This window comes from Pseudophryne corroboree, chromosome 2 (assembly GCF_028390025.1).
Source record: "Pseudophryne corroboree isolate aPseCor3 chromosome 2, aPseCor3.hap2, whole genome shotgun sequence".
In the NCBI taxonomy this organism is placed as follows: domain Eukaryota; kingdom Metazoa; phylum Chordata; class Amphibia; order Anura; family Myobatrachidae; genus Pseudophryne; species Pseudophryne corroboree.
In genome coordinates this window covers 1,024,275,661-1,024,293,402 of record NC_086445.1, presented here as the reverse complement: position 1 = coordinate 1,024,293,402, position 17,742 = coordinate 1,024,275,661, and the positions used below count along the sequence as shown (strand labels likewise).

The following is a 17,742-nucleotide window of genomic DNA, read 5'->3' as shown; positions in this document are numbered from 1 at the left end:
ACTCATACCAGCCACACCAATCACACCGTACAACTTGTGATCTGAACCCAGTTAACAGTATGACAAACGTAGGAGCCTCTGAACAGACGGCTCACAACAATAACAACCCGATTTTTTTTGTAACAATAACTATGTACAAGTATTGCAGACAATCCGCACTTGGGATGGGCGCCCAGCATCCACTACGGACTACGAGAAATAGATTTATCGGTAAGTAAAATCTTATTTTCTCTGACGTCCTAGTGGATGCTGGGACTCCGTCAGGACCATGGGGATTATACCAAAGCTCCCAAACGGGCGGGAGAGTGCGGATGACTCTGCAGCACCGAATGAGAGAACTCCAGGTCCTCTTTAGCCAGGGTATCAAATTTGTAGAATTTTACAAACGTGTTCTCCCCCGACCACGTAGCTGCTCGGCAGAGTTGTAATGCCGAGACCCCTCGGGCAGCCGCCCAAGATGAGCCCACCTTCCTTGTGGAATGGGCCTTGATAGATTTAGGCTGTGGCAGGCCTGCCACAGAATGTGCAAGTTGAATTGTGCTACAAATCCAACGAGCAATCGTCTGCTTAGAAGCAGGAGCACCCAGCTTGTTGGGTGCATACAGTATAAACAGCGAGTCAGATTTTCTGACTCCAGCCGTCCTTGAAATATATATTTTCAATGCCCTGACAACGTCCAGCAACTTGGAATCCTCCAAATCGCTAGTAGCCGCAGGCACCACAATAGGCTGGTTCAGGTGAAACGCTGAAACCACCTTAGGCAGAAACTGAGGACGCGTCCGCAGTTCTGCCCTGTCCGAATGGAAAATCAGATATGGGCTTTTATACGATAAAGCCGCCAATTCTGACACTCTCCTGGCTGAAGCCAGGGCCAGTAGCATGGTTACTTTCCATGTAAGATATTTCAAATCCACCGATTTGAGTGGCTCAAACCAATGGGATTTGAGAAAATCCAAAACTACATTAAGATCCCACGGAGCCACTGGGGGCACAACCGGGGCTGTATATGTAGTACTCCTTTTACAAAAGTCTGGACTTCAGGAACTGAAGCCAATTCTTTCTGGAAGAAAATCGACAGGGCCGAAATTTGAACCTTAATGGACCCTAATTTGAGGCCCATAGACAATCCTGTTTGCAGAAAATGTAGGAATCGACCCAGTTGAAATTCCTCCGTCGGGGCCTTCCTGGCCTCACACCACTCAACATATTTTCTCCAAATGCGGTGATAATGTTGTGCAGTCACCTCCTTCCTGGCTTTTACCAGGGTAGGGATGACCTCTTCCGGAATGCCTTTTTCCCTTAGAATTCGGCGTTCAACCGCCATGCCGTCAAACGCAGCAAGTCTTGGAATAGACACGGTCCCTGCTGAAGCAGGTCCCGTCTTAGAGGTAGAGGCCACGGATCTTCCGTGAGCATCTCCTGAAGTTCCGGGTACCAAGTTCTTCTTGGCCAATCCGGAGCCACGAGTATCGTTCTTACTCCCCTTTGCCGTATAATTCTCAGTACTTTTGGTATGAGAGGCAGAGGAGGAAACACATACACTGACTGGAACACCCACGGTGTTACCAGAGCGTCCACAGCTATTGCCTGAGGGTCTCTTGACCTGGCGCAATACCTGTCCAGTTTTTTGTTGAGGCGGGACGCCATCATATCCACCTTTGGTTTTTCCCAACGGTTCACAATCATGTGGAAGACTTCTGGATGAAGTCCCCACTCTCCCGGGTGTAGATCGTGTCTGCTGAGGAAGTCCGCTTCCCAGTTATCCACTCCCGGAATGAACACTGCTGACAGTGCTATCACATGATCTTCCGCCCAGCGAAGAATCCTTGCAGCTTCTGCCATTGCCCTCCCGCTTCTTGTGCCGCCCTGTCTGTTTACGTGGGCGACTGCCGTGATGTTGTCCGACTGGATCAACACCGGCTGACCCTGAAGCAGGGGTTTTGCCAGGCTTAGAGCATTGTAAATCGCTCTTAGCTCCAGTATATTTATGTGAAGAGACATCTCCAGGCTTGACCACACTCCCTGGAAGTTTCTTCCCTGTGTGACCGCTCCCCAGCCTCTCAGACTGGCATCCGTGGTCACCAGGACCCAGTCCTGTATGCCGAATCTGCGGCCCTCTAACAGATGAGCACTCTGCAACCACCACAGAAGAGACACCCTTGTCCGTGGAGACAAAGTTATCCGCTGATGCATCTGCAGATGCGATCCGGACCATTTGTCCAGCAGATCCCACTGAAAAGTTCGTGCGTGGAATCTGCCGAATGGAATCGCTTCGTAAGAAGCCACCATTTTTCCCAGGACTCTTGTGCATTGATGCACAGACACTTTTCCTGGTTTTAGGAGGTTCCTGACAAGTTCGGATAACTCCCTGGCTTTCTCCTCCGGAAGAAACACCTTTTTCTGAACCGTGTCCAGAATCATTCCCAGGAACAGCAGACGTGTCGTCGGGGTCAATTGAGATTTTGGAAAATTCAGAATCCACCCGTGCTGTTGCAGCACTACTTGGGTTAGTGCTACTACGTCCCCCAGCTGTTCTCTGGACCTTGCCCTTATCAGGAGATCGTCCAAGTAAGGGATAATTAATACGCCTTTTCTTCGCAGAAGAAACATCATTTCGGCCATTACCTTGGTAAAGACCCGAGGTGCCGTGGACAATCCAAACGGCAGCGTCTGAAACGGATAATGACAGTTTTGCACCACGAACCTGAGGTACCCTTGATGTGAAGGGCAAATTGGGACATGCAGGTAAGCATCCTTGATGTCCAGGGACACCATAAAGTCCCCTTCTTCCAGATTCGCTATCACTGCTCTGAGTGACTCCATCTTGAACTTGAATTTTTGTATGTACAGGTTCAAAGATTTCAGATTTAGAATAGGTCTTACCGAGCCGTCCGGCTTCGGTACCACAAATAGTGTGGAATAATACCCCTTTCCCTGTTGTAGGAGGGGTACCTTGACTATCACCTGCTGAGAATACAGCTTGTGAATGGCTTCCAATACCGTCGCCCTGTCTGAGGGAGACGTTGGCAGAGCAGACTTTAGGAACCGGCGAGGGGGAGACTTCTCGAATTCCAACCTGTAACCCTGAGATACTACCTGCAGGATCCAGGGGTCCACCTGTGAGTGAGCCCACTGTGCGCTGAAATTCTTGAGTCGACCCCCCACCGCCCCTGAGTCCGCTTGTAAAGGCCCAACGTCATGCTGAGGGCTTTGCAGAAGCCGGGGAGGGCTTCTGCTCCTGGGAGGGAGCTGCTTGGTGCACTCTCTTACCCTTTCCTTTGCCTCGGGGCAGATATGACTGTCCTTTTGCCCGCTTGTTCTTATAGGAACGAAAGGACTGCGGCTGAAAAGACGGTGTCTTTTTCTGTTGGGAGGGGACCCGAGGTAAAAAGGTGGATTTCCCGGCTGTTGCCGTGGCCACCAAATCCGATAGACCGACCCCAAATAATTCCTCCCCTTTATACGGCAATACTTCCATATGCCGTTTGGAATCCGCATCACCTGACCACTGTCGCGTCCATAAACTTCTTCTGGCAGATATGGACATCGCACTTACTCTCGATGCCAGAGTGCAAATATCCCTCTGAGCATCTCGCATATAAAGAAAAGCATCCTTTAATTGCTCTATAGTCAATAAAATACTGTCCCTATCCAGGGTATCAATATTTTCAGTCAGGGAATCCGACCAAACCACCCCAGCACTGCACATCCATGCAGAGGCGATGGCTGGTCGCAGTATAACACCAGTATGAGTGTATATACTTTTCAGGGTAGTTTCCAGCCTCCTATCAGCTGGATCCTTGAGGGCGGCCGTTTCAGGAGACGGTAACGCCACTTGTTTTGATAAGCGTGTGAGTGCCTTATCCACCCTAGGGGGTGTTTCCCAGCGCGCCCTAACCTCTGGCGGGAAAGGATATAATGCCAATAACTTCTTTGAAATTAGCAGTTTTCTATCGGGGTTAACCCACGCTTCATCACACACTTCATTAATTCCTCTGATTCAGGAAAAACTACAGGTAGTTTTTTCAGACCCCACATAATACCCCTTTTTGTGGTACTTGCAGTATCAGAGATATGCAAAGCCTCCTTCATTGCCGTGATCATATAACGTGTGGCCCTACTGGAAAATACGTTTGTTTCTTCACCGTCGACACTAGATTCGGTGTCCGTGTCTGGGTCTGTGTCGACCGACTGAGGTAAAGGGCGTTTTACAGCCCCTGACGGTGTCTGAGACGCCTGGACAGGTACTAACTGGTTTGCCGGCCGTCTCATGTCGTCAACTGATTTTTGTAACGTGCTGACATTATCACGTAATTCCATAAACAAAGCCATCCATTCCGGTGTCGACTCCCTAGGGGGTGACATCACCATTACCGGCAATTGCTCCGCCTACACACCAACATCGTCCTCATACATGTCGACACACACGTACCGACACACAGCAGACACACAGGGAATGCTCTTATCGAAGACAGGACCCCACTAGCCCTTTGGGGAGACAGAGGGAGAGTTTGCCAGCACACACCCAAGCGCTATAAATATATAGGAACAACCCTACAGAAGTGTTGTTTCCTTTATAGCAGCTTAATATATCAATATCGCCAAAAAAGTGCCCCCCCTCTCTGTTTTTTTACCCTGTTTCTGTAGTGCAGTGCAGGGGAGAGTCCTGGGAGCCTTCCTCACAGCGGAGCTGTGCAGGAAAATGGCGCTGTGTGCTGAGGAGATAGGCCCCGCCCCCTATTTCGGCGGGCTCTTCTCCCGGTGTTTGTGAGACCTGGCAGGGGTTAAATACATCCATATAGCCCCAGGGGCTATATGTGATGTATTTTTAGCCAGAACAAGGTATTATCATTGCTGCCCAGGGCGCCCCCCCCCCAGCGCCCTGCACCCTCAGTGACCGCTGGTGTGAAGTGTGCTGACAACAATGGCGCACAGCTGCAGTGCTGTGCGCTACCTCATGAAGACTGAAAAGTCTTCTGCCGCCGGTTTCTGGACCTCTTCACTTTTCGGCATCTGCAAGGGGGTCGGCGGCGCGGCTCCGGGACCGGACTCCATGGCTGGGCCTGTGTTCGATCCCTCTGGAGCTAATGGTGTCCAGTAGCCTAAGAAGCCAATCCATCCTGCACGCAGGTGAGTTCACTTCTTCTCCCCTAAGTCCCTCGTTGCAGTGAGCCTGTTGCCAGCAGGACTCACTGAAAATAAAAAACCTAATAACTTTTTCTAAGCAGCTCTTTAGGAGAGCCACCTAGATTGCACCCTGCTCGGACGGGCACAAAAACCTAACTGAGGCTTGGAGGAGGGTCATAGGGGGAGGAGCCAGTGCACACCACCTAGTCCTAAAGCTTTTATTTTTGTGCCCTGTCTCCTGCGGAGCCGCTAATCCCCATGGTCCTGACGGAGTCCCAGCATCCACTAGGACGTCAGAGAAATTAGCAATTCATTTTAAAAAGGCAAAACCAAGTGGGTTTCGTTATAAAATGTATTGTCACTTTAAACCTAGCGTCTGTAGCGGCAGACCTGCCCTGGGACCAGCAAATGAGAACCTGGTATGTTTGGGCTCACGTATTAAAGATAAAGTGGCAAGAGGGTCCTGCTCACAATGTATAGGAAGAGAACTTGTTTCCATACACTTCAACAGAACACTGCCACCCAGAGGAAGACTGCAGAAAGACAAAGCAGTAATACGAGCTGTCTTCTGTGTACACTGTACAACAATAATTGTAATTGCCAGGATGTGAATCAACACTGTGGATCAATCAGAATTATTTTCAATGTACTTATGGAATGTATTAAGATACTCAGGAATTGAGACTTTATTTTTATTTAATAACATAATTGTTATGCCCATGTTAAATCCTTTCCATTGAGGGAGACTGCAACCTTTGAGTCCTTAGTCCCATCGGGGAATTGTGCACAGAATATGAACCTACACGAATTCCAGACTTGTTCCCTTATACATCCCCCCGTACCATCAGGAGACTCCAATTAATTAGTAAAACCGCTCACACCGCTGATGCAGGTTCGCACCCAGGACCTGTACACGGGTAGATCCCGGATGCGACCTGGCTGAGACCCCTTTCAGATTTGTGGCTCAGACCCAGCTTATTGCCAAGCCGATGAAGTCACCGCGTCACGTGCTGAGGCTGCACTTGTAGAGGACATTATCTCTTCCTATAGTGGGAACGGGTCCCATCGACGGGTATTACCACGCTATACCGCAACCCGGAGTTGAAGCAGTGTTCAACTCTGGTCACTACCAGAGTCGCTGGACCCAGATTATTTCAAACAGGGTGCTCTCACACTGCAAAATATCCCGGGTTGCTGTGTGTTCCCGTGCAATAACCCAGGATACTGCTGGCGGTCTGAAAGGGGTATAACAAAAGCCAACCCCCCACCCCGCCCCCCCTTCCCCAGGACAGAACAGAACAGAAATGAACACAAGTCAAATACAATTTTCCTTTTGTAAAATTTTAAAAAATTCTAAACATACGGTAGTTCCTCACAGACCGGGGAACATCCAAGAGGAAGGAACCCTCTATTACCCACCACCACGCAGCTGGAGTGACTCTGCCATGGAGAGAGATAAAGTGAAGAGAGAAACTACCAACCAACCAGCTCCTAGCTGTCATTTATCAAACAGCCTGTAACATGGCAGTTAGGAGCTGATTGGCTGGTACTTTAGCTCTCTCCACGTTATCACTACAGGGACCCCTCTATCCTGATAGAATACGACAACGTTTGGGACTACCTTAGGCTGCACAGAGGGCTCAGTCTGAAGAATAGCCCTGACTTCATGAAAGGTGATAGATGGAATCTGAACGCACTTCCTAGTTCTAAACTCTTCCCTCGATTTATACAGTGACAACACTCCTCTCCCTGTGGGAACTTCTAACTCCACAGACTATAATGGATCAGGTGGAGGACTTTACAAGTGTGATCAAACCAAGTTTGGAAGCAGACAAACGGCGCAGGTCTGTTCCCACATTCAAGTTGCGTACATTTCCCACAGAAACAAAAACCATTCACCCACCGCACGGGAAGAGTAATAGGTAGGCCACCAAAGCAGCCTCTCACCTGGGTCAATGAAGTCGTGGAAAGAACCCATTACGCCCGTCAGCAGCGAGTAGCGCACACAGCCAATCTCACAGGGGACGAATGGCTGAGGACACAGGTTGGGCATGTCTCCGTGGCTGAACACGTTAATGATGTAAATCACTTTGCTTTCCAACTCTACGAAACAAGTGGCAGCGAGTTACATCAGGGTATTTCAGTTGTAGTTTTTAGATCTCCACGATTACGTTTTATGTGGGTCATATGTACTAAGCCTTGGAAAAGACAAAGAGGACTCAGATAAAGTGCCAGCCAATCAGTTTCTAACTGCCTTTTGGTTTGTACTTTATCTTTCTCCAAGGCTTAGTACAAAGACCCCCTCAAGCCAGATATTTAATCTGACGTAACAAGCTCAGTTTCTTTCACGAGATAACCGTGAATTTTGCATCTAAAGTTTCAACAAAGTCTTTGCGCGCCAAAACTCGCTCAAGAACTGCAGGATGTGGGGAGCAAGAGAACTGGATGCGAAACAAAATGTTTAGCGCAGCTGCGTTTGCATAACTTATTATACAAGGCATGCAAGCCTATCACAGCCTGCCAGTGAGGGAAAGCTGAGTGGCTAGGGTTTGGAGGACTGTTTTAGTTAATTACACAATTTTGCACACATGTATGTTTTCTTTATACATCTATATAGAGGCTACATCACCCCATACCTCTTATGCAGATTTTGGGCTATTACTAGTTACACACGATTCATAACCAGACTGTAGCGCCACCTAGAGGAAGTGTGAACACAGACATACCGCTGCTCTGCTTCTGTGACGGCTCCTGATGCTGAGACCCTCCTCTGGGCTGTTCTTTCTGCTGCGCCTTTAAAATTTTATTCATGTGATTAGCAAATTAATTTTGCAACCTTTGCACAAACTGTTGTTTTATACTGAAAGGCATTAAAACGCATTTGGTAGCTGTGGGTCTATAAAAAAATAAGATTTTACTTACCGATAAATCTATTTCTCGTAGTCCGTAGTGGATGCTGGGACTCCGTAAGGACCATGGGGAATAGCGGCTCCGCAGGAGACAGGGCACAAGAATAAAAGCTTTAGGATCAGGTGGTGTGCACTGGCTCCTCCCCCTATGACCCTCCTCCAAGCCTCAGTTAGGATACTGTGCCCGGACGAGCGTACATAATAAGGAAGGATATTGAATCCCGGGTAAGACTCATACCAGCCACACCAATCACACTGTACAACTTGTGATCTGAACCCAGTTAACAGTATGATAACAACGAAGGAGCCTCTGAAAAGATGGCTCACAACAACAATAACCCGATTTAGTTAACAATAACTATGTACAAGTATTGCAGACAATCCGCACTTGGGATGGGCGCCCAGCATCCACTACGGACTACGAGAAATAGATTTATCGGTAAGTAAAATCTTATTTTCTCTGACGTCCTAGTGGATGCTGGGACTCCATAAGGACCATGGGGATTATACCAAAGCTCCCAAACGGGCGGGAGAGTGCGGATGACTCTGCAGCACCGAATGAGAGAACTCCAGGTCCTCCTCAGCCAGGGTATCAAATTTGTAGAATTTAGCAAACGTGTTTGCCCCTGACCAAGTAGCTGCTCGGCAAAGTTGTAAAGCCGAGACCCCTCGGGCAGCCGCCCAAGATGAGCCCACTTTCCTTGTGGAATGGGCTTTCACAGATTTTGGCTGTGGCAGGCCTGCCACAGAATGTGCAAGCTGAATTGTACTACAAATCCAACGAGCAATAGTCTGCTTAGAAGCAGGAGCACCCAGCTTGTTGGGTGCATACAGGATAAACAGCGAGTCAGACTTTCTGACTCCCGCCGTCCTGGAAACATATATTTTCAGGGCCCTGACAACGTCAAGTAACTTGGAGTCCTCCAAGTCCCTAGTAGCCGCAGGCACCACAATAGGTTGGTTCATGTGAAAGGCAGAAACCACCTTAGGGAGAAATTGAGGACGAGTCCTCAATTCTGCCCTGTCAGAATGAAAAATTAAGTAAGGGCTTTTATATGATAAAGCCGCCAATTCTGACACACGCCTGGCTGAAGCCAGGGCTAACAGCATCGTCACCGTCCATGTGAGATATTTTAAGTCCACAGTGGTGAGTGGTTCAAACCAATGTGACTTAAGGAACCTCAAAACAACATTGAGATCCCAAGGTGCCACTGGAGGCACAAAAGGAGGTTGTATATGCAGTACCCCTTTTACAAATGTCTGAACTTCAGGTACTGAAGCCAGTTCTTTCTGGAAGAAAATCGACAGGGCCGAAATTTGAACCTTAATGGACCCTAGTTTTAGGCCCATAGACAGTCCTGTTTGCAGGAAATGGAGGAAACGACCCAGTTGAAATTCCTCTGTAGGGGCCTTCTTGGCCTCACACCACGCAACATATTTTCGCCAAATGCGGTGATAATGTTTTGCGGTTACATCCTTCCTGGCTTTGACCAGGGTAGGGATGACTTCATCTGGAATGCCTTTTTCCTTCAGGATCCGGCGTTCAACCGCCATGCCGTCAAACGCAGCCGCGGTAAGTCTTGGAACAGACAAGGCCCCTGTTGGAGCAGGTCCTTTCTTAGAGGTAGAGGCCACGGGTCTTCCGTGAGCATCTCTTGAAGTTCCGGGTACCAAGTCCTTCTTGGCCAATCCGGAACCACGAGTATCGTTCTTACTCCTCTCCTTCTTATGATTCTCAGTACTTTTGGTATGAGAGGCAGAGGAGGGAACACATACACTGACTGGTACACCCACGGTGTCACCAGAGCGTCCACCGCTATTGCCTGAGGGTCCCTTGACCTGGCGCAATATCTGTCTAGTTTTTTGTTTAGACGTGACGCCATCATGTCCACCTTTGGTTTTTCCCAACGGTTTACAATCAGGTGGAAGACTTCTGGGTGAAGTCCCCACTCTCCCGGGTGAAGGTCGTGTCTGCTGAGGAAGTCTGCTTCCCAGTTGTCCACTCCCGGAATGAACACTGCTGACAGAGCTATCACATGATTTTCCGCCCAGCGAAGAATCCTTGCAGCTTCTGCCATTGCCCTCCTGCTTCTCGTGCCGCCCTGTCTGTTTACGTGGGCGACTGACGTGATGTTGTCCGATTGGATCAATACCGCCTGACCCTGAAGCAGGGGTTTCGCTTGACTTAGGGCATTGTAAATGGCCCTTAGTTCCAGAATGTTTATATGAAGAGATGTTTCCATGCTTGACCACAAGCCCCGGAAATTTTTTCCCTGTGTGACTGCCCCCCAGCCTCTCAGGCTGGCGTCCGTGGTCACCAGGACCCAATCCTGAATGCCAAATCTGCGGCCCTCTAGTAGATGAGCACTCTGCAGCCACCACAGAAGAGACACCCTTGTCCTTGTCGACAGGGTTATCCGCTGATGCATCTGAAGATGCGATCCGGACCATTTGTCCAGTAGATCCCACTGAAACGTTCTTGCATGGAATCTTCCGAATGGAATCGCTTCGTAAGAAGCCACCATTTTTCCCAGGACCCTCGTGCACTGATACCTGGCCTGGTTTTAGGAGGTTCCTGACTAGCTCGGATAACTCCCTGGCCTTCTCCTCCGGGAGAAACACCTTTTTCTGGACTGTGTCCAGAATCATTCCTAGGAACAGTAGACGTGTCGTTGGAATCAGCTGCAATTTTGAAATATTTAGGATCCACCCGTGCTGACGTAACACTACCTGAGATAGTGCTAGTCCGACTTCTAACTGTTCCCTGGACCTTGCCCTTATCAGGAGATCGTCCAAGTAAGGGATAATTAAGATGCCTTTTCTTCGAAGAAGAATCATCATTTCGGCCATTACCTTGGTAAAGACCCGAGGTGCCGTGGACAACCCAAACGGCAGCGTCTGAAACTGATAATGACAGTTTTGTACTACAAACCTGAGGTACCCTTGGTGAGACGGGTAGATTGGGACGTGGAGATAAGCATCCTTGATGTCCAGAGACACCATATAGTCCCCTTCTTCCAGGTTTGCCATCACCGCTCTGAGTGATTCCATCTTGAATTTGAACCTCTTTATGTAAGTGTTCAGGGATTTTAGATTTAAAATTGGTCTCACCGAGCCGTCCGGCTTCGGTACCACAAACAGCGTGGAATAATACCCCTTTCCCTGTTGTAGGAGGGGTACCTTGATTATCACCTGCTGGGAATACAGCTTGTGAATGGCTTCCAAAACTGCCTCCCTGTCGGAGGGAGACTTTGGTAGAGCAGACTTCAGGAACCGGCGAGGGGGAAACGCCTCGAATTCCAGTTTGTACCCCTGCGATACCACCTGTAGAATCCAGGGCCCCCACCATGTCTGAGTCTGCTTGTAAAGCCCCAGCGTCATGCTGAAGACTTGGCAGAAGCAGGGGAGGGCTTCTGCTCCTGGGAAGCGGCTGCATGGTGCAGTCTTTTTCCCCTTCCTCTGCCCCGGGGCAGGAAGGAATGGCCTTTAGCTCGCTTGTACTTATGGGAACGAAAGGACTGAGTTTGAAAAGACGGTGTCTTTTTCTGCTGATGTGAAGTGACCTGGGGTTAAAAAGGTGGATTTTCCAGCCGTTGCCGTGGCCACCAGGTCCGATAGACCAGCCCCAAATAACTCCTCCCCTTTATACGGCAATACTTCCATATGTCGTTTGGAATCCGCATCGCCTGACCACTGTCGCGTTCATAACGCTCTTCTGGCAGAAATGGACATAGCACTTACTCTTGATGCCAGGGTGCAAATATCCCTCTGTGCATCACGCATATATAGTAATGCATCCTTCAAATGCTCTATAGTTAACAGTATATTGTCCCTATCCAGGGTATCAATATTTTCAGTCAGGGAATCCGACCACGCGACGCCAGCACTGCACATCCAGGCTGAAGCGATTGCTGGTCGCAGTATAACACCAGTATGTGTGTATATACTTTTAAGAATATTTTCCAGCCTTCTATCTGCTGGTTCTTTGAGGGTGGCCGTATCAGGAGACGGTAACGCTACTTGTTTAGATAAACGTGTGAGCGCCTTATCTACCCTAGGGGGTGTTTCCCAACGTGTCCTAACCTCTAACGGGAAAGGATATAGTGCCAATAATTTTTTAGAAATTAGCAGTTTTTTGTCGGGGGAAACCCACGCTTTATCACACACCTCATTTAACTCATCTGACTCAGGGAAAAAATAAGATTTTACTTACCGATAAATCTATTTCTCGTAGTCCGTAGTGGATGCTGGGACTCCGTCAGGACCATGGGGATTAGCGGCTCCGCAGGAGACAGGGCACATAAATAAAGCTTTAGGATCAGGTGGTGTGCACTGGCTCCTCCCCCTATGACCCTCCTCCAAGCCTCAGTTAGGATACTGTGCCCGGACGAGCGTACACAATAAGGAAGGATCTTGAATCCCGGGTAAGACTCATACCAGCCACACCAATCACACCGTACAACCTGTGATCTGAACCCAGTTAACAGTATGATAAAGGTAGAAGCCTCTGAACAGACGGCTCACAACAACCCGATTTTTTTTGTAACAATAACTATGTACAAGTATTGCAGACAATCCGCACTTGGGATGGGCGCCCAGCATCCACTACGGACTACGAGAAATAGATTTATCGGTAAGTAAAATCTTATTTTCTCTGACGTCCTAGTGGATGCTGGGACTCCGTCAGGACCATGGGGATTATACCAAAGCTCCCAAACGGGCGGGAGAGTGCGGATGACTCTGCAGCACCGAATGAGAGAACTCCAGGTCCTGTTTAGCCAGGGTATCAAATTTGTAGAATTTTACAAACGTGTTCTCCCCCGACCACGTAGCTGCTCGGCAGAGTTGTAATGCCGAGACCCCTCGGGCAGCCGCCCAGGATGAGCCCACCTTCCTTGTGGAATGGGCCTTGACAGATTTAGGCTGTGGCAGGCCTGCCACAGAATGTGCAAGTTGAATTGTGCTACAAATCCAACGAGCAATCGTCTGCTTAGAAGCAGGAGCACCCAGCTTGTTGGGTGCATACAGTATAAACAGCGAGTCAGATTTTCTGACTCCAGCCGTCCTTGAAATATATATTTTCAATGCCCGGACAACGTCCAGCAACTTGGAATCCTCCAAATCGCTAGTAGCCGCAGGCACCACAATAGGCTGGTTCAGGTGAAACGCTGACACCACCTTAGGCAGAAACGGAGGACGCGTACGCAGTTCTGCCCTGTCCGAATGGAAAATCAGATATGGGCTTTTATACGATAAAGCCGCCAATTCTGATACTCTCCTGGCCGAAGCCAGGGCCAGTAGCATGGTTACTTTCCACGTAAGATATTTCAAATCTACCGATTTGAGTGGCTCAAACCAATGTGATTTGAGAAAATCCAAAACTACATTAAGGTCCCACGGAGCCACTGGGGGCACAACCGGGGGCTGTATATGTAGTACTCCTTTCACAAAAGTCTGGACTTCATGAACTGAAGCCAATACTTTCTGGAAGAAAACAGGGCCGAAATTTGAACCTTAATGGACCCCAATTTGAGGCCCATAGACAATCCTGTTTGCAGGAAATGTAGGAATCGACCCAGTTGAAATTCCTCCGTGGGGGCCTTCCTGGCCTCACACCACGCAACATATTTTCTCCAAATGCGGTGATAATGTTGTGCAGTCACCTCCTTCCTGGCTTTTACCAGTGTAGGAATGACCTCTTCCGGAATGCCTTTTTCCCTTAGAATTCGGCGTTCAACCGCCATGCCGTCAAACGCAGCCGCGGTAAGTCTTGGAATAGACACGGTCCCTGCTGAAGCAGGTCCCGTCTTAGAGGTAGAGGCCACGGATCTTCCGTGAGCATCTCCTGAAGTTCCGGGTACCAAGTTCTTCTTGGCCAATCCGGAGCCACGAGTATCGTTCTTACTCCCCTTTGCCGTATAATTCTCAGTACTTTTGGTATGAGAGGCAGAGGAGGAAACACATACACTGACTGGAACACCCACGGTGTACCAGAGCGTCCACAGCTATTGCCTGAGGGTCTCTTGACCTGGCGCAATACCTGTCCAGTTTTTTGTTGAGGCGAGACGCCATCATATCCACCTTTGGTTTTTCCCAACGGTTCACAATCATGTGGAAAACTTCTGGATGAAGTCCCCACTCTCCCGGGTGTAGATCGTGTCTGCTGAGGAAGTCTGCTTCCCAGTTGTCCACTCCCGGAATGAACACTGCTGACAGTGCTATCACATGATCTTCCGCCCAGCGAAGAATCCTTGCAGCTTCTGCCATTGCTCTCCTGCTTCTTGTGCCGCCCTGTCTGTTTACGTGGGCGACTGCCGTGATGTTGTCCGACTGGATCAACACCGGCTGACCCTGAAGCAGGGGTTTTGCCAGGCTTAGAGCATTGTAAATCGCTCTTAGCTCCAGTATATTTATGTGAAGAGACATCTCCAGGTTTGACCATACTCCCTGGAAGTTTCTTCCCTGTGTGACTGCTCCCCAGCCTCTCAGACTTGCATCCGTGGTCACCAGGACCCAGTCCTGTATGCCGAATCTGCGGCCCTCTAACAGATGAGCACTCTGCAACCACCACAGAAGAGACACCCTTGTCCGTGGCGATAAGGTTATCCGCTGATGCATCTGCAGATGCGATCCGGACCATTTGTCCAGCAGATCCCACTGAAAAGTTCGTGCGTGGAATCTGCCGAATGGAATCGCTTCGTAAGAAGCCACCATCTTTCCCAGGACTCTTGTGCATTGATGCACAGACACTTTTCCTGGTTTTAGGAGGTTCCTGACAAGTTCGGATAACTCCTTGGCTTTCTCCTCCGGAAGAAACACCTTTTTCTGAACCGTGTCCAGAATCATTCTCAGGAACAGCAGACGTGTTGTCGGGGTCAACTGAGATTTTGGAAAATTCAGAATCCACCCGTGTTGTTGCAGCACTACTTGGGTTAGTGCTACTCCGTCCTCCAGCTGTTCTCTGGACCTTGCCCTTATCAGGAGATCGTCCAAGTAAGGGATAATTAATACGCCTCTTCTTCGCAGAAGAATCATCATTTCGGCCATTACCTTGGTAAAGACCCGAGGTGCCGTGGACAATCCAAACGGCAGCGTCTGAAACGGATAATGACAGTTTTGCACCACGAACCTGAGGTACCCTTGATGTGAAGGGCAAATTGGGACATGCAGGTAAGCATCTTTTATGTCCAGGGACACCATAAAGTCCCCTTCTTCCAGATTCGCTATCACTGCTCTGAGTGACTCCATCTTGAACTTGAATTTTTGTATGTACAGGTTCAAAGATTTCAGATTTAGAATAGGTCTTACCGAGCCGTCCGGCTTCGGTACCACAAATAGTGTGGAGTAATACCTCTTTCCCTGTTGTAGGAGGGGTACCTTGACTATCACCTGCTGAGAAAACAGCTTGTGAATGGCTTCTAATACCGTCGCCCTGTCTGAGGGAGACGTTGGCAAAGCAGACTTTAGGAACCGGCGAGGGGGAGACTTCTCGAATTCCAACCTGTAACCCTGAGATACTACCTGCAGGATCCAGGGGTCCACCTGTGAGCAAGCCCACTGCGCGCTGAAATTCTTGAGTCGACCCCCCACCGCTCCTGAGTCCGCTTGTAAAGCCCCAGCGTCATGCTGAGGGCTTTGCAGAACCCGGGGCGGGCTTCTGTTCCTGGGAAGGAGCTGCTTGCTGCCCTCTCTTACCCTTTCCTCTGCCTCGGGGCAGATATGACTGTCCTTTTGCCCGCTTGTTCTTATAGGACCGAAAGGACTGCGGCTGAAAAGACGGTGTCTTTTTCTGTTGGGAGGGGGTCTGAGGTAAAAAGGTGGATTTTCCGTCAGTTGCCGTGGCCACCAGATTCGATAGACCGACGCCAAATAATTCCTCCCCTTTATACGGCAATACTTCCATATGCCGTTTGGAATCCGCATCACCTGACCACTGTCGCGTCCATAAACTTCTTCTGGCAGATATGGACATCGCACTTACTCTCGATGCCAGAGTGCAAATATCCCTCTGAGCATCTCGCATATAAAGAAAAGCATCCTTTAATTGCTCTAAAGTCAATAAAATACTGTCCCTATCCAGGGTATCAATATTTTCAGTCAGGGAATCCGACCAGACCACCCCAGCACTGCACATCCAGGCTGAGGCGATGGCTGGTCGCAGTATAACACCAGTATGTGTGTATATACTTTTTAGGGTAGTTTCCAGCCTCCTATCAGCTGGATCCTTGAGGGCGGCCGTATCAGGAGACGGTAACGCCACTTGTTTTGATAAGCGTGTGAGCGCCTTATCCACCCTAGGGGGTGTTTCCCAGCGCGCCCTAACCTCTGGCGGGAAAGGGTATAATGCCAATAACTTTTTTGAAATTAGCACTTTTCTATCTGGGTTAACCCACGCTTCATCACATACATCATTCAATTCCTCTGATTCAGGAAAAACTACAGGTAGTTTTTTCACACCCCACATAATACCCCTTTTTGTGGTACTTGCAGTATCAGAGATATGTAAAGTCTCCTTCATTGCCGTGATCATATAACGTGTGGCCCTACTGGAAAATACGTTTGTTTCTTCACCGTCGACACTAGATTCAGTGTCCGTGTCTGGGTCTGTGTCGACCGACTGAGGTAAAGGGCGTTTTACAGCCCCTGACGGTGTCTGAGACGCCTGGGCAGGTACTAACTGGTTTGCCGGCCGTCTCATGTCGTCAACTGATTTTTGTAATGTGCTGACATTATCACGTAATTCCATAAACAAAGCCATCCATTCCGGTGTCGACTCCCTGGGGGGTGACATCACCATTACCGGCAATTGCTCTGCCTCCACACCAACATCGTCCTCATACATGTCGACACACACGTACCGACACACAGCAGACACACAGGGAATGCTCTATTGAAGACAGGACCCCACTAGCCCTTTGGGGAGACAGAGGGAGAGTTTGCCAGCACACACCCAAGCGCTATAATATATATGGGAACAACCCTATATAAGTGTTGTATCCTTATAGCAGCTTAAATATAGTAATATCGCCAAAAAAGTGCCCCCCCTCTCTGTTTTACCCTGTTTCTGTAGTGCAGTGCAGGGGAGAGTCCTGGGAGCCTTCCTCACAGCGGAGCTGAGCAGGAAAATGGCGCTGTGTGCTGAGGAGAATAAGCCCCGCCCCCTATTTCGGCGGGCTCTTCTCCCGGAGTTTGTGAGATCTGGCAGGGGTTAAATACATCCATATAGCCTCAAGGGCTATATGTGATGTATTTTTAGCCATAAAAAAGGTATTATACATTGCTGCCCAGGGCGCCCCCCCCAGCGCCCTGCACCCTCAGTGACCGCTGTGTGAAGTGTGCTGACAACAATGGCGCACAGCTGCAGTGCTGTGCGCTACCTCATGAAGACTGAAAAGTCTTCTGCCGCCTGTTTCTGGACCTCTTCAATCTTCGGCATCTGCAAGGGGGGTCGGCGGCGCGGCTCCGGGACCGGACTCCATGGCTGGGCCTGTGTTCGATCCCTCTGGAGCTAATGGTGTCCAGTAGCCTAAGAAGCCAATCCATCCTGCAAGCAGGTGAGTTCACTTCTCTCCCCTAAGTCCCTCGATGCAGTGAGCCTGTTGCCAGCAGGACTCACTGAAAATAAAAAACCTAAAAACTTTTTCTAAGCAGCTCTTTAGGAGAGCCACCTAGATTGCACCCTGCTCGGACGGGCACAAAAACCTAA

At 49.3% G+C, this 17,742-nt stretch overlaps 1 protein-coding gene across 3 annotated transcripts in view; it reads right to left on the bottom strand.

Annotated features, from left to right (window-relative positions):
• MAEL (maelstrom spermatogenic transposon silencer) overlaps positions 1 to 17,742 on the bottom strand; it is a 137,925-nt gene that overhangs the window by 42,514 nt on the left and 77,669 nt on the right. For all 3 annotated transcript variants that reach the window (XM_063956733.1, XM_063956732.1, XM_063956734.1), the window contains exons 4-5: positions 7,854 to 7,920; positions 7,075 to 7,230 (exon numbers count right to left, since the gene is read on the bottom strand). In XM_063956733.1, the coding sequence (XP_063812803.1) occupies positions 7,075 to 7,230; positions 7,854 to 7,920 (223 nt within the window). The remainder of the gene's footprint in view (positions 1 to 7,074; positions 7,231 to 7,853; positions 7,921 to 17,742) is intronic.